We start from the raw sequence: 25,325 nt of genomic DNA on the forward strand, positions 1-25,325 counted from the left end.
CCGGGAGATGCAGCTGCATCCTAGTGGAATCCTAATTAAATATGCCTAGGGTTGGATGTCACGCGATGCCGGCAGGACCCGGAGGCGGACACCTACGATCTTCCTTCCGAACGGAGTGGAGCTCATCGGGGTCAAGACCCTGTCGAGAGGAGGAACAACCGGGTCTGTCTGCTCGACCTGACGAATGCTCCTCGCCAGCTCCGAGAGGCGTTCGCCTGCTCCACCGGTCTTCCTTTCTTCGGCATCGCTCCATGCCTCGCATTATCGCGTCTTCCAGATATCAGCTCGGACGCCACGACCAGGAAGTGCGTCCGATCCGACTGGATCCTGACATTAAGACATCCCCGGGACATCGAGATGGACGTCGAGGCCTGGAAATCCGCCCCGAAGTCAATCCGCGTAAAGAAACTCTCTTCGGCACCAAGCAATTTAGCGGAGTTTCGCGACAAATGCATTTACGGCCCCATTGCGTTTTTAGAAACGCGTAAGGAAAAATCGTTAGACAAAAGGTGAAAAATTTCACACGCTTCCTGCCTCGCATTAGTGCGTTTTCTGGATATCAGCTCGGACACCAGAACCAGGAAGCGTCCCCGATGTGATTCCATTCCAGTATTAAGACATCTCCAGGACATAGCGTCGAATGTCGAGACTCGGAGGTGTGTCCTGAAGACCATTCGCGGAAAGAAACCAGGTCGTAGCCGAGGTCAGGACCCGATGATCTCGTCCGGCTCCATCGAGTCGACCCGAGGACCTTTTCGGCTCCCGCGGCGCTTCTGCACTTATATATCCCGTGGGGTAATATCCCCTATCCCGTAGGATAAGATACATCTAGGACATCTCATCAAATACCACGTTTTATGGATATTGCCGCCAGTAGATAACTAGAAAATGATCCCGAAGAGATCGCGAGGCGCCGTCGCCTCTCCGGGCTTTATCGAGTCGTTAACGACCGAATATCAGTTTCCAGGATTCCAGGGCGAGATTAAACTACCCCGGCTCGTTTCTCTCAGTAAATTAAAGTCACGGGTCGCGTTAATGCTCACTCGGCTATGATTTACGTCTCTCTATGGTTGTAAAATTCCCTGGGTTGGGAAAAAATTCCCCTCCGCGGTTTTACCTAACACTTCAGGGTGGAGGGGTACTCGAAACCATCGACACTCTGGACTTTCAGGACTCTGACTACCGCCTGATCGTCTTCAGGGTGGAGGCTCGGAGCTGCACTCCGGACTTTGATGGCGCATCCCCCAGGGCGACCCAAACGAGCGACAACATCCCCGGGGCACCCGATCTCGCCGACAAACGACCGCGGTACACGCCACTTGAATTTAAATCCACTAATTACTTCATTTAATCGCAAATTACCGGCCGCGGGACTCCGGGTGCTCCGATTCGCTGGACGGCAGTAATGGCTTCACGCGGATCGGCCTTAATTCGCCGTTTCGCCTTTAATAACGCGACCGAGTGTCTTGGTACCCACGTCAACATCAACATTCTACGCATGCCGCCTGCCTCAGAGCGCGCCTCGATACTTAATTTGGCAGCAAAACTTGGCCGAGCTAAATTAAGACGATTATTGTTTATTTTGACAGAGCCGCGGCTACCGGACAGCGCGCGAGTAATGGAGAAAAATCAGAACGAGGAGGAACGAAGTTCCTCCAGAAGGGGAACTCGTCCTGAGAGAAGACCAGGATATTACTCCCCGGGATGCTGTCTCTTTAAATTGCGGGAATTAATTCGACCCATCCACAATTGGACATGCGGCAATTAAATTACTTCCATTAAACAGAAATATGGGAGGTCACATCCCTCTTGCCTCATTTCTTCTCGGGGTAATGTCGCTTATCGTCCCGCGGGTGTTCTCCAAGTTTCGCTCCGAATGCGTATCTGCGGTTATTGTAAAAGCGGTGGCTTTTGACGACCTTCCAGACATGGATGCAATTTTGTATTCTTCTCTCATTTTTTTTTTTATTATTTATTTATAGACCGAGCGCGGGATTTATTTCGTTCGTTTCATCTGTTGGACTTTCAAAGATGTCCTGGGGGAATCGCATAGTTAGTAGTCGACTCACCGGCAGAGAGATGACCGTAACTTCCACTGGCGCTGCTACTTCTGGAGCCATTGACGATGGAAGCCAGGCTGTTGGGGCTGAAGCGGATCATGCTGTCGATGTCGAAGCGATCCGAGTATGGCGAGCTGCTGAGAGCTCGCTTCCGGCTCGCCCTGATCGCCGATGCCGAAGCCCGTGGACTTCCTAGCCTCGAGGATGCTGAAACGCCAATTATCGACATCGTCAATCTCTCTCTCCTCCTGCCGCACAAATCAGGGTTTGGGTACCGAGACAACGAGCCAAGAACATGAACGAGAGAAAGGGATCATTGGATATGGACTTCGAAATTGGTCGAGCTTTGACCACGTGCTGAAGGGATACGAGGTCTTCCCCAGGATATTAGGACTCCTCGCGAGGAACAATTCCCTGATTTCATCGATTAAATCGAGTGCATTTCCCCCCTCTTTCGTGAACATTGAATACTGGCGTCTTAATTCGTTCTACGGCACTTTGACGGCATGCAGAGGGGATACAAGGTGTTCTTCAGGGACTTAGCCTCAGGATATTGGGACTCTTAAAATAATTTCAGGGTTTCATCGATTAACTGAAGGGCCTGATTTAGCGTATTATTTTCTCACGCCGTCGAGGATGTTGAATATTAGGTGTCTCGGTTCGTTCTAAAAAAGCGTCAACGCCGGTCCGGGAGTCCTCCAGCGACAGGCTCAAGTGGCGTTCTTCGGGGTTGAGTAGCGGCTCCTCCGTCGGGCTCGAAAAGGAAGAAGAGTCCTGCGGCCTGAGCGTTTTCGCGGCGTTTGCCTCCGACCGCAGGCCAACGACGTAATATACAAACCACTTTCTTAAGGACGGAGGTGCGCTCGGCGGCGAATACGGTGGTTAGGTCGGGGTGTGTTGGTGCACTCGAATGCGCTCAAATATACTCGAATACTCGAGGAGTCGATACACGGAGGCGGACTCCTCCGATCCTCGGCGTTTCCACTCGGTTGGTCGTTCTTTACACCGTACGGCGAGTATAGGGTTACTCGCGGCGATGGCTCTCGCCTTCTCTCCTCTCCCAGTTTCCACGCGCTCTCTCCCTCCCCTCTGCCCCGGATGCGGCCGTCTCCGTCTCCCTTTTTACCCGGGCCTTTCGTCGCTCGTTTAATTCGGGCAGTGATCAAATTTGCGGCGGTCGCCGCTCGTTACCGGACAAGCGGTACCCCGCGCTCCTTTTTTGCGCCAATAAGAATGCCGACCATAACCTATACCGGTGCCAGGGCAAGCTCGAATAGGCTTTCGATGGACTTCGCGGAGACGTGGTGAGCACGTAGATGGGGGGCGCCCGCGTGTGCGTGCGCCGGGGCACGCACAAGAATTCGCGTATGCAGACGCATCGGGAGCGCCTCCACCCGGAAACTTCGGGCTGGTGGCTTCACTGCCTGCAGATCGAACTTTAACCCTTTCGTCACCTTCGACGAGGTATATCGCGATTCGACATTGATCATTTTAATTTTTTTACCGAGACATCTCGCGCCAATACCGGATTTTTTTTAACGATTCGACGGGATATCTCGCTAATGCATTAAATGGCTGGGTCGAGATATCTCGTTCTGGATGAAAGGCTTAATTATCAATGAAAATTCTCATCCGTGTTAATCATTTGAGAATTGTATCTATTTATGTAATCTACCATGAGAACACTTATGATGATTTATAGGTCTCTTCGTCCCACGTATAGTACCTCTTATGAATTACTCCCGACCGAAAAGTGCTCCAAAATGTCTCGAAAATTCCACGTTCTTCAGGTCCAGAATTTTTCTCTACATCTTTGTCTTTTTTTTAGTATTTTTATTTGTAAGTCCACTTCCTGAGCCTCCTTGAAAATGTCTCTATTGACGTAATCGGGTGCTTCGATCTCCCTCACGAACCATGCTCGTATGACTCCTTGGTACCAAGTCCAAGTACCCCAGCCCTGAGGAGAAAGAGACCTACTTTGCCCGTGGCACGCTGCGCGTTTCCACTTAGCTGGTTACTCGCGTAATCCCCTCGACGTAAACGCATTCCTCGGGGATACAGGGAACCAGTTGAACACCCAGCCGACTCCACGACTGCAGGGGAGTTCTCCAGCTGGAAGTGTCCAGCCGCATAGCTGAAGTCGTTCCGCGGGGGATCGCGATCGCGGTTGTTTACAGGGAAAAAGTTCATGATGTATTAACTATTCCTCGCTCTCGAGTTGTTTCCGATGCCAATACCTGCTGCCAATGCTTGCTGCCAATATCCTTAGCCGATACCGCCGATATACCCCGGATACCTCGCGTGTCCGGTACATTTTACCCGGCGTTTCAGACAGCCCCAGTCAATGCAACAAATTGATCGCAGCCCAGAGCCAACTTATTGCCACGCTCGATAGAACGCGGTAACGTACGGTAACTGCTGTGCATTACGGATGTAAAGAGGTCGATGTTACACGCGAGGGCGCTACTCGGGAGATCAGCTGATCGCGAAACGTCGCCGCGAGCTTCGAAGCCTTCGACGACTGTCGGTCAGGAATGAAGTTCAACTTTCCAGGGTGGAGGCGATTGAACTATTTCGATGAATAAATCTTGGTATCTATGTTGCCCCTTCGATGTCATTTTTAGCCGCGTAATTATATTTCATATGGTGATGTTTCATTTGAAATTTCTAATGGGTCGGATCGATTTACTCGGCCTGAGGATTTCACTGCACAGGAGGGGCTGAATTCGGGCGCATTCTTCGGGGAACGACGAAACGGGCTTTCGGGAGCAGGGAGAGAAGCTATTGGGCTTCCAGGGGTTATCTTATCGAAACGGCGGAGAGTTAGTCCCGATGTCGCGGTCTTTAATGAATATGCGAAACGATGGCCGCTCCTGACCCGCTGGCCCTACACGTTCGGTAAGCGGTAGCCTCGCGGAGCGAACATGGGATTGAGACATGTAAATTGGTGCAATCGGCCACTCCGATCGGTGCACCGCGCCGCTGCATCGCCGACTTGCATGCCGCGATGCTACAGGCCCTTACAACTCGGCCGGGATCTTTTCAAACCGACCTCGAGAAGGGAACCTCCGCTTTCGCGACACTCCAAGACATTCCCAATCGAACCACTAAACAGGGAAATAATTAAATAATTCAATATCCCTCAGTACTCTTCCCTAGGAATACGGAGATGCGTTCCACTAGATCGAGTAAAAAATTCCCCATTGGTGTTGGATGCAGAAAATTAGACGAAAATTCCAATCTACTCCGAAAATGACTTTTTATTTTCTTGCAAGCTAGCAGGGTCCAGTTCGTTTTTGGTGAGATTGGTATGTTTTTTGTGAATTAAATATCGAGCCGGGTATTCTATCGGAAGACGGAGGGCGGCCATCGTGGGTGGAAGAGGAGCGAGGCAGAGGAGGCTGAGTCGAGGTAGAAGAAGGAACGTGAGACAACCTGTAGGGAAGGCGCTAAGGTGTTAATGAGGTCGTGTCGCTCCGAGTCGATTCAATTATGCGGCGGTGGCGGCTAACGAGGCCCCGTTTACCCTTTCAGTCGTCTTTTAGTCTCTCCGCCTTTTAACCGGCCGATCTCCTCTACCTGCTGCCTCGAGGCCGATCTACGCGTTACCCTGCACCAGGATGCTGCAGCTGCGGATCGGTGCACCCTCCTCTTGGGCAGCGACATTGAAAAGTTGGGGACCATGCCTCAGAAGTGGAGAACACGCGCAGTGGTGGGCGAAAAAATTAAAAACTACATTTTTAACCGCTAACTGGTGATAATTGCCGACACTTAACGGTCGCTTTTAGTCAGTTTTGTTGTTTAAAATTTGGTTATTAATTTTTGTAGATTTTTTTTTCGGCTGCGTGGTCTGCTCAGTCGCCGCAGTCCGCGTCGACATCGAAAGCAAGAATCATCCGAAGGAAGTGGGACGAGATCGGCCCTGCCTTCGTCTTTACGGTCTGCAATCCGAGAAAGCGAGGATCATCGTCGTGTCTTCATCTTTGCGGTTCGTGGCCACGCCGACGAGAGTGAAACTCCTCTTTGAGAACAAGTGCAATTGGCGTCGATTCCCTCCTCCAGGTTTACGTCGGCATAAAAGCGTAAATCATGACCGGCGATAAAAGTGATTGTCAGGATTGTCTTCGGTTGTGCAATTCGCGCCGGCGATGATAAAATCGGAAATCATTCTCGAGAGGGAGTCAATTGGCGTGTCTACCGCCGATTCTCTTCGCATTTCGTGTCAATACAATAAATCGTCGATCGTTTCTCAGAGGAAATTGAAACGTAACGGTCCGTTCTTTTATCCTTCTCCGTATTGATTATTAATTGCATTCAAATGCGCGTGGTTGATAACGTGTCATTTTTACGTTTTCTCTATTTCCTTCCGAATGGGGATGTGGACAATTACCGAGGATGGGAGAGGAAGAAAGGAGGGAGTATCGATTTACGGAAGCGTCTGAGAATCTTAACGCAACGATGTCCAGGGGCTTTCGAAACTAGGGGGAACGGGATCGAATGTCGGATTCCCTCCCCTGGATAAAAATTCCTCCCAGATCGGCGCAAGAATGTCTGGACCGCTCTGGAAACCATGGGGAAAAAAGACTCACCATCGATGGAAAACGGGAACTCCGAGGACGCGAGGGTGCTCGCGGGACCAGCCGCGTGCAGGAGGTATTCCGGTCCCAAGCCACCCAGCCCTGCAATTAACATTTTATTATTAACAATTCACACCTCCGTCCCACCTAATAACGGCACAACATACAATAAATCCATTAACAATACGTATAGAAATTATTTTATAATTAATTCCTCGATTTCTCCGCCCTTCGACATGCCCAACAGCGAAACTATGCGCGAGAAAAATCGAATATATGAATTAATTGTCAAAGAATCCCTTAAAATATTCTGTTTTCCCTTTCAAGCGTCACTTTTGTCGCGTTTTTGTATGTCATTTCCATTGTTAAGTCCACGTCCAGTATCGAGTACCGGGAATTCGAGGGGCCGAGTTTCCGCATCCCGCGCTGAAGAGGGAAATCGAGACCCGGAGGATTTCCTTCTGGATCTTAGAGATCCTAGGTAACCGAGCCATCTAGTACACAATACGTAGGGCCTGTAGGTACCAACAGGCGGTTGAAAGGGGCCCTTCCGCCGGAAATGCGGGCCTTTTCTGTTCGGGGGTCCTCGACAATGTGTTAAAAAATTGGAGGGTGTGCGTGGCGCGCATCGAAGTCTCCGCCGGGCCCGGCCGAGTAATCCGATAGGATTCTTCAAAAACTCTACCAGGAATCTGGCGGGCGCGTCTGCATTTTGTCGAACGCGAAACAGAACACTTTACGTCGGCCGCCGTCTCTCCGTCGCTCTTTATGTTTCTGCTTCATTATGCTCCTCTATCTGGACCGTCTCTCGGTCGGCCCTCAAAGTCGGTAAACGTCACGGAGGGATACTTACGGAGGATTTGTTGGGAAAGTACCGGGAGCGTGCTCGAGAGCCCGACTACCGCTCTACATATTTAATGCCTAACTTCACTATGGAGGAACCGTTCTGGAGAACGGAATCATCCTCGAGGTCCAATTACAACCAGGCGCAAACTATCGGTCTCTGTCGCGGTCGGCCGACTCGAGGCCGCTCAAAGCTGAGCCGCCATCTTGTTTTCACGGTAGCGTCCTCTGCAGACCCGTAATTCCCAATACTCGCGACTGTTCGTATTCCAAAAAAAAGGAAACAGATTTCATCCCTATTGACAGGATGAATTTCGATATCTTCACCTTCATAATTTTATCATTACTTGGAAATGGAAAACGCTTTTCATTGAGACATTGCGACGCGTCCGTCCGTCCTCGGGCGCGATCCACCCCATTTCCGGGCGCTCGTTAAGATGACCGCAATTAATGATCACGATCGATTATTACCGTGTAACGAGGCGTTGGGACTGTGCGTAGAGGCTTGGAGTTGATGGTAAAGGTGGTCCATGTAGTTGAGCCGATAGGCGGGGTGCAGGGGCGTATGCTCCGAGAGGGGGTGACTTCTCCGCAAGAAGTCTCCACCGGAAGTCCCGTTGCCGCCCCCGCCACCCCCTCCACCTCCGGTACCACCACCCCCGCCGTTTCCTCCAGGGCCACTTCCGATCGCCGTGGTGCTGCCGGACAACCTGAAAAATCCAAATTTCTATATTACACCCTGACTCCACGTGTCATTGTAATCGGTTGACACTTTTATCCATTGGTTGTTCGTGTTTGTTTGTACAAGCAGGTGAAGTGTGCACTCTCGAGACGAGTGGTCTAAATTAGACATTAGGGGGAACTACAGCTTGAAGAGGTGTCGCTCTTCGGGGGTAACAAATGTCTCCAGGATCCACCCCTAAATGACGAATGGCGTCGAGGTTCTCCCCTGAGTAACGAGCTGAGGAGCTTCCCTATACGTGGCCCGACCTTCTCAAGATTTAGAAGGCCGGGTAAAGGGGTTGCCTCAAGAGGGGGAGGGACCAGGGACACATTATGTGGTTCCGAGGGTGGTTTGGGATCCTGATTTAAAGGACTTTCACCGCAGGAAGGCGTTTCCACGCCTTCTGGAATCTCGTTAGCGGCTCTTCAAGAGCCCTCAACGGAAAGCCCAGACGTTTCCAACTTCCCTGTTTTCTACCTCATATGTTTTACTTGGCGTAAATCTAAAATCTCTATAAATCAGGAAATAATCAATAATAAATCGTTAGCCATGAATGCAATTTAATGGAATTCGTTGGGATTCAGAGAACGCGTCCTTTCGGATCCGTATTTCCGAAACCGACTTACAGGACTTTGTGAACACCTTCGAGGGGTTCTCCATGGGAAGTCGGTTGGATACATACAGGACCTTCTTAGAAATAGTAAAATTGAGCTAAAGTTCACATTCCATTCCCGATACCCGATTTTTCCCAGGGCCGGTCGAGGTCTTTGCTCGGCGAGAAAGGGAGGGAGAAAACCGAACGTGCCTCGCATCGGGTCGAACGATTTAGCACTTGGCGATTTATTGGTTCGTTCCGGAAGAACTGCCCCATTGTGGCAACAAAGAAACTTATCGTGACGTAGAAATGCCTAGGCGGATTTTTAAAGAAAGCCCCGTCAAAGCGGCGGAACGAATGACTTCGTTTCCTTGATAATTGCACGCGCACCATTGCTTAACCTTGCTTCCCAGAATCGTGAATCGGTTCAACAAATGCCCGCGAGAAGTGCCATTATCCTCGGGATATCCTTGCGGCGCACCTGGAATTCATTTTTTAACGTAACAATTCTTAAAAATTAATTTCCCAGTTAAAAGGATTAGATACTCATTCGGCAGGTAAGTGCTCATTAATAAGGTACAGGGGTGCAAGTGCCATTAATCGACGCGGCCATTAATCGCCTTCGAAGCAAACCGATTAATCTGCTATTTGTACTACAAAGTAAAGGACACGCACCTCCTTGGGCGAGTTTGCGGCAGTCCGAGGGGTTTCCTCGGCTGATGAGCATATCGGCGTCGTCCGAAATGAAGTATGAGGTGTTCGATGTGAAATATAAGAGGAAGAGGGAACAGGTTCTTCATGAACGAGTACCTGGCACAAGTGGGCTCGTATCATCCGACGAAAGAGGGCACTCCCGTAATGAGAGGGACTCCTGAGGGATGGCCGAGCGACACGCTCGAAACGAGGCTAAATAGCGCGCGTCGCGAAAACCGCGTCCTCGGATCGGCGGAGGTGCCTTCAAAGGTCCTCCCAAAGCGTCCCTTTAACGACGCCGGCGCCGCGACGCCCGGCCGACAAATCACAAAGGACGCCAGGTGGTTTGACATCTTTATTGGTCCATAAGCGACGGGCTCTGTGCGAGCGGCTTCTCGGAGAAGTGAGAACTCCGAAACAAGGGGCCGACGCGACGAAACCTCCAAGAAAAGTCCCCAGCGACCTCCGACGGACTTCGATAACTCCTCCAAGCGATAAAGTATTTCGGTAAGAGGAGGAAAATGACGAGGAAAAGGCGGAAAGTTCGAGGGAAAAATGGGAGGAATTATTATAGATTTTTAGAGGCTAGGAATGGAGACTTTCCCAGGGGAAGAGCGAGGGTGGAGGAGGTCCTGGATTTTCGATCTTACGAATTTTAGGGGTGGATGGGTCACAGGTGGGCGTCGATCCTTTCGAAGTTCCGATCGAAAGTGGCCCCTTCGGGCCCGGATTACATTGTTTGGCGGAGAAGGAGCCTGTTTGCCTTGAGCCTCCATCAAATATTGGCCGTGCCCCCTGCGAGTTTGCCGAGCAAAGCCAAACCCCGGCGGCGTGTTTGACTTTGCTCAGCGTCCACAGATCGGAGCTAACGAGCCCCTGGGACCTCGGAGGCGTTAATGTCCTCGAAAGAATCGGTAACGAGGGATGTTAATACCCACTATCGAGTGTTTACACCTGTATCTGCACTCCACCCCTCAACGCTACCTCCCGGCGTCGCGTCTCTCTTCGTCATCCTTGGACATAAATAACATTTCCAATTTCTTTGGCATGAAAGCTGAAAAATTGACAGTACCACGTTCTCACAGCATTAAAAACGTTATCAGGACATAATAATCTCGAGTCGACTGCTCGGTCCCGCCCAGCATCCCACCCGAACGTCTTCGCCTCGACGTCCTCGTCATCGGCGCCACATAAATAAACATTTTCAATTTCTATAGCATGAACGTTTTTAAAAAAAATTCCCACCTCAAGACCACGTCTTTTGTCAAGGCTCGCGTTATATCTTAGGCCGATAGGATTGGGATTGAAGCACCGAATTAAATATTTGACATCTCTGGTTGACACTTAAATCTCAGCAAAGTCCCTACGGCGCCGTCCCCGGTACCAGGCTCGCGTTTCCTTGACGAGTTTCGTTAATTGGCGAACATTAGGTCACGACAGAGGGCTCGCGTCTCCGGGCTCGGAGATCTCATGAGAAATAGCGCGATGCCCCATTTGGGCCTCGAAGGGGCATTAACAACGAAAAGTGGGCGAGACGGGCGGCGGGTCAGGGGAGCCACGAATTAAGGAGTACGGGGTCCGTAATTACAATGAAAACATCGTCGGCCCGGTCGTCCGGCTCTTTTTGCGGGCGGAGGCTGCGCCGAATCTATTTTGAATCCTGCTGAGTGCCAGATGACTCGATGTATGGCGCTGCCTCGTGTCGCATTCGTCTCTCCTCCGCCGGCTCGGCTCGGCTCGGCTCGGCTTCTCGTCTCTTCTGGAGCGCCGAGGAGTCGCCCAAAGGAGCGGACGGGATAAAACCTCGAGTCGTTAACTCGACACGCCGGAAACCGCGCATCTATCTTTATCTATATAGCCTCCTTTAGTCATCCCCCGACGAGAGTTGGCAGCCTGTGTCTGACTTACGGCCGAAAGACGCAAACTCGGCGCTGAGACCTGAGACCGGAGCCCCCTCTTGAAGGATTTCCTCCGATTTTTCCCAATTTTTCAATGTCTTACAAGACGATCGAACGATATTTTTTTTTTTTTATCTCAAATCATCCACACATCGGATGAAATCGCGTGACGAACTGGCGATGCCGTAACGCGAAATGCCTCCATGATTGGGAATTTCGCGGACGGTTCTTCGAGTCATTCGGTGAAAGTCGATTTTATTTATGTGGCCTCCTTTAGTCATTCCGTGATTCTATTGGACAGCTGGCTTCTGACTTACGGCTTAACGATGGGGCCCTGAAGTTAGCTCTATTTCACTTTGACTTTGCGAAATTGGCCAGACTCTTGAGTGCAAGTAGGAAGAAAGCCATCGGAATGCTTGATTTCTTTCGATATTTCCGGCGGCCGATGAATTCGACCCCGCGTATTCGTCACGAGGATTTTTTAAGTCATTGTTAAGGACTTAGAGTGGTGTAATTGATAAATGGTACGGGGAGGATAAACTGTCTTCGTAATTCATTCCAGTATGAATCGCGTAGGTGGGCGGTAAATCATTTTACAAAGTCGATTCCTCGTCCCCAGGGATACTCGAGATGAAGGATGTCACGTGTCTCAACATTTGTCGGATTAGTTCCTCGATCTCCCCCTTTTCGATCGCTCCTTAAACGGCGTGGAGGGTACGAAAGAAGGGGACGAAGAAGTGGCTTTTATCATGAACCCGGGCAAATGCCGAATTCTCGATTCCCTGAGAGGGACGAAGGCAGAGCGCAGATAAAGCGAGGAGAAAGACACCGATGGGGATCCATGGGAGCCCGATGCTTCTTCGAGGCTTCCAGTTATGATATTTATTACCCTGCAGACGAGGACGTGGCCCATGAAACGATCGAGTTGGGAAGGGAACCATATGGCAAACGACACGCTCGGGAAACGGCACGCGCTCTGAAAGCTGACGAGACGAAATAAACGCGGGAGAAAAAAGAAGGGAGGGAAAGAAAGAGTAAAGGAAAAATCGGATCACCCGAGACATCTGACTTTTTTCCAGGATGTCGAGAACCGAGCAAACAGCAGCGAAAGCCGATCTTTTATGCGACCCTCAAAAGACTACGCAATCTATAATTAAATATAACATAAAATGCTCGAATAAAGATCGAAGCGATAATACGGAAAATTTGAATTGCTGAGGTGTACTTCGAGTGATAACAAATTCAGTGAGGAAATGAAAATTAAATGATTTCAGGGGGGATATAAATTTGCAGCACTTGGTAGGAAGGAATTTCATCGCTATTTGAGAATTCCGACGACTTTCGCCATTTCCGGTTCCGAAATGGTTCCGCTCGCCTGGTTCCTCGCCTCCCATTCGCCGAGGTCATAGTTCAGTCGTATAATTTTATATTTAGTGCACTCGGGCAGAGGTGCGCTCTTCTCCCCGGTTTTACATCCCGACTCGAACCGTTCGGCGAGTTCTCGAAACTCTCGCGGGTCCGCTCGAAATATTCTCCGGATATTTCCGCGAATGCAGGTGAAACCGGAAGGGATCGCCGTAAAACGTCGGTAAAGTGATTTATCATCGTGGAATAAATAATCAACGGGTACACGAAATGATAATTAGTAGGTTCAATAAATTAGAGCACACCGGTGCACCGTACAGCGGGAACAAAACAGGCCTGACCAAAACGGGAAAATTAATGGTTGCATTAGTTAACAGTCGATGATAACGTGCATTGGCCCCTTGCCTTGCACACGGGAGGAAAAATTCCGCAATTAGCTCCGCGAATAATTGTCTGCAAAATAACCGCCGCGTTAACTGCAGCACAAATACTGCCGATCGGTATTACCGTGTTCTGGCCGTCCAGTTTATTATTTAGAGCCATTAAAAATGGTGTTTACCGTTCCCCCCATTTTTTTCTTTTTTAACAAGTGCAATCGCTACCACGGCACATTCCTTTCCACCTCGTACTTCTATTTCGCTCGGTAAACTTCAGGTACAAAATTGTTCTTTTTCCCCATCCTAATATTCATGGCTTCCATCCGATATTCTGTCTCACCTGAGCCAGAGACCCGGACGCTTTTTGTGTATCCGAGGAGACGAGTTCCATGTGGAACCAAAAATCGGAAAACGGGTCCAGGCAAAGCCGGCTTACGTTTCCGCCGTCCGGATTTAGACGTCGCAATTAGGGACGTTTACGATCGGGCCGAACGACGCCGGGCGTCTTTGGGTCGGACATTCCGAGTCCTTACCGTGAGAATCGAGGGAACGGATCAAAGAACGGAGGCCGAGAGCCAGGCTGGACTGCGTCGGACGTGCCGATTAGAGGGGCATCCTTAATGGAGATATTTACAGGCCCGATCGGTCGCCGCCGCGACGGACGCGTCGACGTGCGACCGCGGCTAATGCGGATTCGAGAGAGGGCGCGCCTCCTTAAAAATCCGGCCTAGCTACCCGCCGACCAGTTCTACGTTATTTATAGGCTTTCGAACGCCGACGCTCTCTCGCTCCACCGTCTTCGTTGTCCGCGCGCGCGGCCGCCATCTTGCCACCGGAGGACGCCGTCACCCTGGCAACGGCGCCCTCGGCTTCCGGCGGCCCTAGCAACCGAAGACGCGTTTTCGACCCCAGAGATTTTGAGTCGACAGAATTTTTATTCCTATGGATTCTCAATGAAAAACCGATTACCTCCATTGTTCTCACTTTACCTAGAATAATTATCTCTATACGTAGCCATCGGTTCCTTTTATTAACTTGGTAATGCGAATGTCTTTAGAATGCAGTGGTGCACGGTATGAGTATTCCCGATGTAATTGGTAATGGTAGGGTGTCCCCTGTGATTTATGGGCTTTCGGTGCTCGGCGCGCGGCCATCTTGACACCGACGCGACGCCTGACGCCGTTGCCACGGAAACGCGAGTCTACGACTTCCGGCGACACGCGACATCCTTTTAATGCCGTCGATTCCAGGTCTTTGGAATTCACCCGGCGACCCTGGCGAGGCTACAATGAAAGTCGAGTTATCCAACAAAGACAGCCGGAACGTCATTGGTAGCTGGGTCACGTAGTTACCGTAGTTACATATCCTTACCGTTCTTCTTACGATTCTCCATTGGTCGCTGCAATTATTCTCGGAGGAGATTTTCACTCGCACCTGGAATCGCGAGGATGCGTAATTCCCTGGGTGATTTACAGACTTTCGGCGCCATCTTGGCAGGGAGAGCCGAGCTATCGCCACTGTCAGGGGACGCGAATTTATCACTTCCGGCTGCTTCGACGACCGCGAAGATCGACGCTCTTCGTCATGCCAAGTCGATTCTTCGAGTTCGAAGCGCAACCCGAAGAGCTCCAACCGAAAACCATATCTACGGTATGGAGCGGAGGAGATTTCCACCCGTGGGAAACTGGCCGAAGAAAAATTCATTCCATGGAAAGTAATCACCGTTCGCTTCTGGAGGTCGGAAAATTGTGGCGGTTTAAACGAGCGGCCAAAACAAGAGGATCGTTAAGCAGCAGTGCGCTGAGCCTCGGCGCACCGTCGGCGATAATGTGCGAGCGCGTAACCAGTTTTCAATGGCGTCCTTATCGTCACGCCACATTTGCTCGCGTGGGGCAAGATCTCGCGTTTGCGGCGTGAATGAAGGAAGGCGTGCCGCGATTATTTGTTTAACCTCGGACCAGAGAAATTTACGCTACGTGATTTACTCGCGCACGCTCACGTGCCCTGAAGAGAGCTCGAGCCCGAGATGTGGGGTCGTTTCGCGTAATCACCCCGGGTCGGCGTAATTGCGATTCGACTCTCGTGCGCCTCTTCAAGGATAAGTTCACTCCAGGAAAATGTATAATATTCACGACGCGAATCTTCGTTGCCAGTAGATGGTACCAGGTTGAGATCTGGACCACTCGGGGGAAGAAGCGATTTCGGCGATTGGGGGTTTCGGACAGTTTTAATTATACCTTGGCGGTATTTTTACGAGTTTTGAGGTTAGTTGTGACAATTATGGTGGGGGCACTTGGGGACGTCATATCGCGTGCATTCGGACACCTTGGACTACTCCTGGACTGGTCGTTCTTCTCGGGCCCCGTCGATTCCCCTAATGACGTCGTCCTGGAGCGCGTCCTGCGGCGCCCCGACGTTAATGCGTTTTTTGTGTTTCCATCCCCGGTTATTTATCGTCCGGCCTCCACTGACCGTGCTCGCGAAACCTTAGGCGACCCACAACGGCGCGTTTCAACGCCGACATCGTGTGAATAGATTGCAGGATTTATTTATCGCGCTCCCTGCGTGGCGCGGCTCCGCCATGTCGAAGAACAAACCCGGAGGTCGAAGAGCGGAGGGTGGGTCCGGAGGATGAAGGTCTGGGTATCTACTTTCCTCAAGGTACCTGGAAAATGGAGGTAAAACCTCGTAACTTGAAAATCGCTTTCGAAATCCCACCTTCTTCAACCTCCAGGGCCTCTTATACGATCTTCTCGTCCCCCGGCTATGGCAGTTTCCTCCATCACCTTCTTCAAGGTTCCCTCGGACTTCGTAGGCCGAGCCTCGGTCTAATGCAGCTTTTTTAGCATTTCATGACGTATCTTTACAAGCTCCACCATAATTTCAGACAAATCCCGAAAGTACCTACTCTGCCGGAGTGGTTTTGGAATTCGACCGGATCTTGGCATTAAAAATGTATTTTATAATCACCACGAGTACAGGTCATTTTTCTGTCCTCTTTGTACTGTCCTCTGCATATTCTGGTTCGCCATATTCGCAGCCTCTTCCGCAGGCTCCTTCATGGCCCACTCGAGGTGCAGCAGCCGAGCCTGCCGAATCTCCGAGGGCCTCGGCCCGCGCAATCTCACGGCCAATCTCGCGTTCATCTTCCTCCATTTTAATGTCTTCATCGGGTCTGCGGTCACGCCGCGGCGGCCGCGCGGCCGAAGAGGGCCGAGAGGGCCGAAGAAGAGGCCGAGGAAGGCCCTCCTCTGCCCCCGGCCTCCGACGCCGGTCGTCACGCCTCAACCCTTAACTCTCGCACCGTTATTACCCTCGTTAATAATTACGTCGGACTCGTTTCTGCGCTCTTTTTACCAGCACCGTGGGTGTTCGCGGCTTTTCCGCGGCGCAATTCCGCGGCGAGTCGGCCGCAGCGCCTAATTTCGCAGGGCGGTTCCGCGAACGATTTCTCACCTCGTATTACCGGACTGAAAACTTCCACTCCGGTGTAAGTAATGCCGATTTTATTATCCTCCCCCCAGCATCCAAAGAACTGACGTCGAAGGGTAATCGCTCCCAGGATGGCTCGAGGAGCAACATCCGATTTTCATAAAGCCGAGCCACCAGGATCGCGTCCTTCGCCAGGACGTTTATCCCCCGTGTGCCGATTTCTCCCTCGAAATTGCTCCCGACAAGAACCGAACCTGTTAGGAACCCCCACAGGGGGAACGCAATCGGCCATCGTCACCCTGAGGCATGCATCCTCCTCGGGGAAAAATCCTCTTATCCTGCGGCGAGACGTGTCCGGCTCTATCTGCACCATTACTACTGTCATTACGCGGCAAGTAGCTCGTGCCGATTCATCGGCCGATTTGCCGGCGTGCCGATCTCAATTATTCCGCCCGGTCGGGGCCGTATAATATCCGCCCCCCCGGGCTTATTATTAATAGTTGGACGTAGTTGTAATCAAGGGAAGGCACGAAGGACGACGATGGCCGCGTTAATGAAGCACCGTGGCCGGGTGTCGCCGAGGACCCCGAGGACTGGAGGCGCCTCGATTAAAGGACTCTCCGTGCACGTCCTGCCCTCGTCGTCCTTTTGCCACATCCTTTTGCCTCGTCCTCTTGCCACGTCCTTTTGCCACGTTCTTCTTCGTCGATACACCCTCAGCTTTCGCTGCGGTTTTTCGCCGCATCCTTTTATCGAATCCTGTCCGCCTTTCCTTTAATGCGCTTTCGCCATTTCGTTCCGTACCATCCTTTGGCTCTTCCATTTTCTTCGCCGCACTTTTCTCTCCTTTTCCTACCGCCTCGTCTTCGGAGGCGCATCAAGATGGCGGCGTAAACAGGCCTTGAGCAGGGAGGCCGTGCTAAAGTCACTCGGAATACGAATCACCGGATTATCGAATCGCTCCTGGAAGGACATCCTCCGGCTCCGGCGATATAGCCGAGGGAATCGCTCCTTCGATATACGCTCATCGCGTCGATTAGCGCGCCGACGCCCGGCGTCGTTTTGCCCTCATTCGCCGGGGAAATGTTTAGGGCCTGTTGTAATTATCCTGTTTGCTCTGGATGTGCCTAGCCGTTATCAGGCGTGCCCACTGGCGCCCGGTACTCGATCGAGTACCCGATATCAGTGCTGGGTAAATTGAGGATAATCCTGTTTAATGTCAACGGGATTACATTTTTTTCTCCGCCTAATAGTTAGGCGTTAATCGGTGACTAGTTTCCCGGAAAAATGGGAGGATGCAGGATATTTCATGATTTTAAATACCCTGGTTCTCCGTTTCTTCATCCAGCATGTCCTTTGTCGCTGATGCCAGAAATTACCCTACGTGGAGAGTCCGACCGAACTCTGGGTCCACAATTTGGGAAAAAAGTCCCGGGCGTTTAATTAAATCCTTTTTGGTACCCATCGTACGAGGGATGCTTATCAGCCTCCCGAAATGGAGTCTCGGGTCCATCGTCCCGGGCCATGTGCACCGGCGTAATTATCCGGCATATCAGATGAGACCGTATAATTTCCCAATTTAAAGACGCGGTACCAATTTGAAGGCGTCGCCGCAAATATGGCGAAACGTCAGGAAGCGTTCGCGGCGCCCGTGGGACATCTTTATAGGAATCGATGACTCCCGATATGAGGACACCAGGATTCGGGAAGGATCGACATGCCAGGCAGGATCGCCTCCGTGTCTTCGACGCGGCGCGCGGACACTCGGTTAATGAAGTAATTCCTGCGCAAAAATGTACGGGACCTCTTGAATTATTCATGACGCGTCCCAGGCAGCGCCGGCAGCGACGGTACCGTCGGCGGCGTCGTTACCTCCTCCCCTTTAACCCTGCTCACCTCGCTCCGAAATCATTTGCCCGAACATGGGCGAGGAAGTGCTACCGAAAACGCGCAAGAAGAAGGAGGGCGGTCGCAAGATCTAAAACTATCACGGAAATGGCCGAAATCCACCTAGACTGGCTATTTCCGTTATGACAAAGTCGAAACGTCCGCATCTAATTCAGCGGCGTCCGTAGAGACGGAACTGCGCAGGAGGCCGCGCGATAATTAAGAGATTTCAATGCTCGGAGCGTTGGAATAGGCAGGATCTTTTCTTAACCTGGCATTGATGTCCCCATGGAAGGCTCGCCTCCCACCGGCGGAGGCCTTGAGAAACGTCTCTATCTCCTGAAATTGGTCGACACACTGGCAGGATTTCTGAATTTTATCGAGCCATAACGAGGGATTGAGAGAGCGAAATTCCTAAAATGCGATAGAAGCGCCGGATTCCATCGCGCCGGGTCGTTGAGATATGGGGGAATTAAATGAATAATTAATGGCGACTGGGTGTTTGGACGAGGAAATAGAGTGGTAGTCAGGTGCTCCGGCAACGGAGCGGTTGTTTATTAGATTCCAGAACGCGCGACAATGGGCCACCCCGGAGATCCTCCACCTCGCAAGTTCGCTCGCAATTATCGGGGGACTCGAGTGTTGCTAGTCCTCCCGTTTCGCGGCGTTCTCACGGGGAGAAGTGAACAATTTGAGCGGCCTAAGAAGTCCCGCCACTCGTGACACGGTAGATCGGGTAAACGAGGGAAACGAGTGGAGAACCGTCATGGCGGCGCGGCGGAACGAGCGCGAAGTCCGAAGAATGTCCGAGGAGTCGCACGGATAGAGATAGCCGCAGGTCGCGACTATCGAAGGTGTAAAGAACGAAGAAGGGCGCCGCGATGCTAGGGCAAGCGGGATAGAGAAGGAGAAGAGGAAGGGGGCAGAGTCGGTCGGTAAGGCAGAGCCAGTTCTCCGGCCCTCCGCCCGACCTGTCTCTCTTGGCTTCTTCTAGCACGGCGTGGGAGAGCTCGCGAAGAAGAGGCGAGGCGTAGGGACGCGAACCGCGTGGGACGCAGATGGAAGAAGAATGAATATCGCGCACGAGGGCCGTGACTAATGACTCTATTGACGCGCCGCGTGAAGTTGGCCCCCGAAGAAACTTCAAGGCCGTCCCCTAGAGGGCCAGTTTCGGAGGACTCTATCAGACCTCGCGCCAAACCTTAATAGTCGCCTCATCATTTAATATCCAAACTCCCGAATTCTGAAAACTCCAAAACTTCCCTCCGATGAGTATCAGATTAAATAGCCTCCTATAAATTACAAGGTCGGGTCTGGATTAACCGTGAAAATCGAAACGGGGACAATTTCACCCTTCCTCGTGCCATTTTACTGTCTCGAAGCACTCGGAACACCGAGGGGTTCCTAAAAGCCCCCGGCGAGTTTTACGAGCGGTTTCCTGGCGCGCGATTACCGGGGTGCAAAAACGAGGGGAGATATACGATAAACCCGTGTATCTCGCGCCGTTATTGCGGCCAGATCCTCAATTACTATCGCGCACGAAGACGCGGCTAATGGCTCTATTGTCGCGACCGATCGCGAGGAGGGAGCCAAGGCCGAGGGGGCGGATCGAGGGGGTTCCCACGACTCCTCCAAGACATCCAGGATCCAAGACTTCCGGAAAGGCCGGGACTTCCGGGCCCAGTGTCGCCAACTCGCCCCCTGGCGACTCGGCCGGCGATGAAGCCATTATCGGCGGGAGGAGAGGAGCGATTTCTCGCCGATGAGAACTCTATCATCGTAAAGGTAGACTTCTCCAAAGGGTCCGGTCGCTGGAGGCGCTCTTTCCCTCGAGCTCCCGCGGGAGGATTCCTCAGGGTGTTCGAAGAGATTCGGATCTAACCCCGCAAAAGTTAGACAAACCATAGATTCGATAAGAAACAAACTATCCATGAAACAAAATCTTGGACGAAGGGACCGAAACTCGATGCACGGCCATCATACGTTCCGCCCCCGCCATCTTGTTTTTGCGAACAGCGGCAGCCAAACTGCAAATCCATAATTTTTGGAAAGACGATAAATCGCGGGCCAAGATACGAGAGATCGTGAAATCGTATTATTCGTTGTTTTTAAGGACGTATAAATTGAAAACGAGAATAAGAGTTAACGTGAACTTGAAGTCGGTTTAATGTCCGTTTAAATTAAGAACGCTAGCAACGAAATATGGTTGCCACTCGTTCCCCGTTTAATGATTTGGGTTTCACCGCGCAGCGATACCCTCCGTTTATTTTTTATTCAGCCCAGGCTTCGACGTCGATACGGCGGTTCTTCGCGCCTTGTCCTCGTCCTGGACTCGGTATCCTTCCCCGTCCTTCGGCCTTCCCCTTTCGCGGTGGAACGATGAAGATTTTAGTTATGCTCCTGCCTTCCCACTCCGGAGCCGCCGCGCGCTTTTGCCACGCTTTTTAGGCATAACGTCGTAACGCCCGTGATTGCCTCGTACGATTACCGGTCCCCGCACTCGAAGGCCGCGTCCAGGTATCTGGCCAACCACCTGAGACCGGCACAGGAATCGGTGCCTAGGCCGAGTCTGCCGCACTTTTCCTGGGTGTCCTTTTTACCGGCGGTCCGCAGGGAGGAGCCAGGTGCAGCGTTCAGCGCTCGCGCCGAGGAGGTCCTTGCAAGTAGTCGGAGTCTTCGCCGAAGGACGGATATAACAAGGACGCTGCAGGACAGGCCCTCATAAAGCGGATCGAGATACCCGAAGTAGCGTCATCCAGACTAGGCGACAATACGAATTAACCTCAAAATGCCAAGACGAATCATTGCCGGAGGGTAGGCATCCACCTTGATCGCTTTCTTGCAAATCTCGCAAAATTCATTCATTTTGGATCCTGCACAAGAATCGGGTACGCGTCCCCATCCATCATCCGAGAAACTCTCCAGTTGACTTTGGGTCTTCAAGATCCGCTTCATCTCGGCGTCCTTTCCGTGTTCCAGGTTACCACCCTCCGTCGTCCTCGCCGAGGTGCTGGTCCCGTCAGGTACCCATCCCCCCAGAAAGCATTCCCCTTTTTGCCGGTCGCACACATAACTCACCCAGCGGCCTCCCCCTCGCGAAACGGTAAGTAGCATCAGGTACCCGTCCCCCGGATACCATTGCCCTTTTTACCCGTCGACGCGAACGTGCGCGTCCTCTCGGCCGGAGCCTTCGACCGGGATATTACCTCTTCCCTCTCTGTCCCCCAGCCCCCGTTCCCGTCGCCCCCTGCCCCAGGGTACTCGGCCGGGTAAGTACGTCTTCGGGTTCTGCAGCGCTCCGAGAAAGCTACCGGTAAGGTACACACCTCGGAGCGGGCGGCTCGTCACGAACCCGCCGTCTACTCCTCGGATGAACCCGTTCCGCCGTACCTGTGCGGGGGCAAACGGTTTGCCCTCCGTGCCCCCGATTTTTCCGGCTTTCCAGGCACGAACCTCCTCCGCGACTCCGCCGGAGAGCGCATTCTCGCGCTTGCTCCATCTCCGTGAGAAGATCCCCCGGGATGAGCACCGAGCGGCGCACGACACGCGGACGCGCTCCGGACCTTCTTCAGGGTCCTCTTCGCCTCCGTTCGGATTTTATAGCTACCATTATCCGCTCGGAAGCTGCACTTACGAGTCCTCGGTTGCATCCTATCGCTCATGGTATCTATCAAAAGATAACCTTCGATAATAAATCGGCATGGTTCACGAATTTCATCAAGTTTAATTACGACCTATGGTCCATACCAGATACCGACGAGCGAAATCGGTCTTTGTCCTAGTCCCGCGATTTTGGTCAGGATTTGATCTTGCACCTTCTAAGACATCGCGTTTGGTCCTAACTAATATTGCCAAACGTAATTTAGGGTGTCATGAATATATCGCTAATATTTTCGGGCGCCATGCATATATCGTTGATTTTTCCGGACCCATGCTAGATGTCGACGAGCGAAATCGGTCTTGGTCCTGGTTCCGCGATTTTGGTCAGAACTCGATCTTGCACCTTCTAAGAGATTGCGTTTATCAGTACCGAAATCGAGTTCGGTCCTAACTGGTATCGCCGAATTCATTTTGGGGTGCCATGCATATATCGTTGGTTTTTCCGGGAGCGTTCCAAGGTACCGGCGTGAGAACCTCCGGGCAGAGGAGTCGAGGTGGTGAACTCTCCCGGTTCCGCGTAAGAAGATCGCCGAGTGTGAACTTACAAGCGCCCCCTCCCCCGGGCCGCGCCCGCCCCCGTCCCTCGCCCCTCTCGGCCGGGAACCCTTCGTAACCCTTTCCCGCTAATAAAATGCGAGTCTGCCAGCGAGAGGGGCCCCTCTTTACATTTACATGCTCGCTCGCTCGCCCTCGACGCGCGACTCGACGCGCCGGTGTGCTCGTGAGGATATCGCGCTCATGAATTTATCTTAAGGTCCGTCTCTCTCGCACCTTCGGCCCGCCGCGTCGGCCCTCTTCCTCGCTCCGGCCGGCCTGGCCTCCTCGGACGAATAAGGAGAAGGAGAGACGCGGAGAGCGAGAGAGAACGCGCCTGATACGGGCCGCGGGGAGGACGCGCGATGATGCTGGTATCATTGGACCAGTTCTCCGAGAGCGGGCCCCGCCGAGGGGCCCGAAGGGTCCGCGGGGCCTTCTCGCGACCGGCGCTGATTTGCCGAGAGCCTGGGCCCGGGTTGAGTCATGCCGATTCCGAGGCCCGAGGAAGAAATGCCGAACTCAGGTTTCAGGAATTGGGCCTTATCGAGGGTCCAACCTGGCCGCTCGGTCCCCTCGGTGAGATACAATTGTACCAGCTGATCATATCAAGACTTGATAGAATTATCCACCCCGTGGTCATCCGGGGGAGGGAGGGGAGAAGGATTTATCGCCGACGGTGGGTCTGGATTGGGCCCTATGAATGTTTGATTATGGTATCATGATGGGTTAATGGAGGCTTATGAAGGGAAGTTTCTTGCTAGATATGGAATTGGTCACGCGTACTTGGTCCAATTTGATCCTCCCTGGTATCCTTGAGAATAAGTGCAGAGCTTGGAGTGCGTCGAAAACACGGGCCCGGAATTCTCTGCCCTCCCGGTGCGTGGAATCGCTCGCCTCGGTCGGTCCCCGAGCAGGCCCAAGGTGTCGCGGGTACGCGAGCAACGCAGGTAACCTAGAGTACCCCCGTCGATACGGAGGAGTGCGTGCAAGTGCACGCGATAGGAGGTGAATTGTAAATAGTGTAGGGCCCCGCGCGGGGAAGGGGGCGGCGGGGCCTGGGCCCCGAGGGAAGAGGACAGAGACCGCGGCCGGCCGGCGGCGCTGGGCCCCGCGTGTATCCGCCCACGTAATCTTGATTGTCGACACACCTCCACCACCGCGTCGGGGCCCGATATCTCCGAGCGGGTCCCGACTCACCTCTACTCGCTCACACAAGTTTCGCGCGAGCTCGCATGCCCGCGGAAAAAGCGAATCTCGGAGGATCGATCGGGCCCCGATAGGCAGTCCCCCGGTCCCCTCCATGAATTCTAGGGACCCTGAAAGAGCCCGAAGAAACTCAGGAACTCCAGATTTGCGGGAGGGTATTCAAAATTTGCCGAGGAACCGGGAAACGGAAAGTTGGGGCCCGAAGTCGCGAGCGCGCATTTATGGGCCCCACGAAGAGGAGGGCGGCTCGTCGAAGGCGCTTCGCGACTCCATCCGCATTACCATATATCAACACCACCGCGTGTGGGTGGAGGTTAGGTCCAGAGTCGAGGGTAAGGTGTCATGAGGCCCAAAAGGACCCCTTTCCAGGTCGGCCTCTTTCGATTTGATATTTCTTTTTTCATGGGCCTTTTTAAGGACGCAGCTTTTAATGCCATCAGTGAAATCAAGGGAATCAGGGAACTACGGTACGGTGAGGCCCATTCGGGCTCGAAAGTGAAATCGGGGAGACGTGGGGCCCCTCGAAACGCACAGATAGGAGGAACAGCGGACCGGGGAGGACCAAGACGGTCGAGTCGAAGAGGAACGAGAGAGCGTTTGGGTCAGTAGAGGAGGATTTATGAACGGTCGAAAGAGGCTGCAAACCCTAGTCCCGCGGGGCCCGCTGCTCCTTTTTCTCCTCTCGGGCCCCCTTGTGTGCCCTCCCGAGGGATATTCGACTCTAGGGACGCCTCCCTACTCCGCGAAACTCCTGGGGCCCGTGGGGCCCTATACCCGCGGATTATTCTCAGCCGAGCGCGAAGTAGCAGTTCCCGAAGCCGCCGCTAGGAGCGCCACCGGCGCCCGCTCGTTACCTAGTGACGAAACTCGGAATTAGCGTGCATCCTCGAGTGATGCATCGCTCGCCCTGAGACGTTGCGCTCGTCTTTCGCCTCGTTTCGGATCACCTCCGGCCGCGGGGAACATCACCTGCGTAATTACACCGCATACATAAAACATCCGAGAAACGCATCGCCTGCATACATAAGAAACGTTCGACGGAGGTCTGACATAACCTTATAATCAGATGAGCGTTACCTGGCGATAACGTCGAAAGCGTCGCAATAATTCACTACACCGATCCTATTCTCGAGGCAGGCGACTTCAAGTACCACATCCTCTCTTCAAGTATCAAATTATTATCAGCAACGTCATCAATAATCCCCGGTGCTTATATCAAGTACCCGCTCCGTTATACTCGTTCCACCCGCAGGAAAAATGTAACTAGGTCCTAATTGCACCGAAATTATTAATTATTAATTAGAATCATGTAGAAAATGTCAATGTTTATATTTTTTGTCACGATAGAAGATCTCGATATTGGTCCTGGAGCACTGGCAACCGACCTCGGAATTAACATAGACCTCTTTGGAGTGATGCATCGCGCGTCTCGGCTGACGTAGGGCTCGTCTCCGGGCCCGTCTCGAGGGCC

At 52.5% G+C, this 25,325-nt stretch overlaps 1 protein-coding gene across 2 annotated transcripts in view; it reads right to left on the bottom strand.

The window, feature by feature from the left end:
* The window catches only part of LOC105697623 (transcriptional activator cubitus interruptus), a 94,735-nt gene that overhangs the window by 9,031 nt on the left and 60,379 nt on the right, over positions 1 to 25,325 (bottom strand). Inside the window, exons 2-4 of one of the 2 annotated variants that reach the window (XM_012421098.2) lie at positions 7,952 to 8,190; positions 6,650 to 6,739; positions 2,070 to 2,267 (exon numbers count right to left, since the gene is read on the bottom strand). In XM_012421098.2, the coding sequence (XP_012276521.1) occupies positions 2,070 to 2,267; positions 6,650 to 6,739; positions 7,952 to 8,190 (527 nt within the window). Of the gene's footprint in view, positions 1 to 1,117; positions 1,252 to 2,069; positions 2,268 to 6,649; positions 6,740 to 7,951; positions 8,191 to 25,325 lie in introns of those variants that run through there. The other variant, XM_012421099.2, reaches the window with a different exon arrangement.

Source organism: Orussus abietinus, unplaced genomic scaffold (assembly GCF_000612105.2).
Source record: "Orussus abietinus isolate OABI.00-Male unplaced genomic scaffold, Oabi_2.0 scaffold64, whole genome shotgun sequence".
NCBI lineage: Eukaryota > Metazoa > Arthropoda > Insecta > Hymenoptera > Orussidae > Orussus > Orussus abietinus.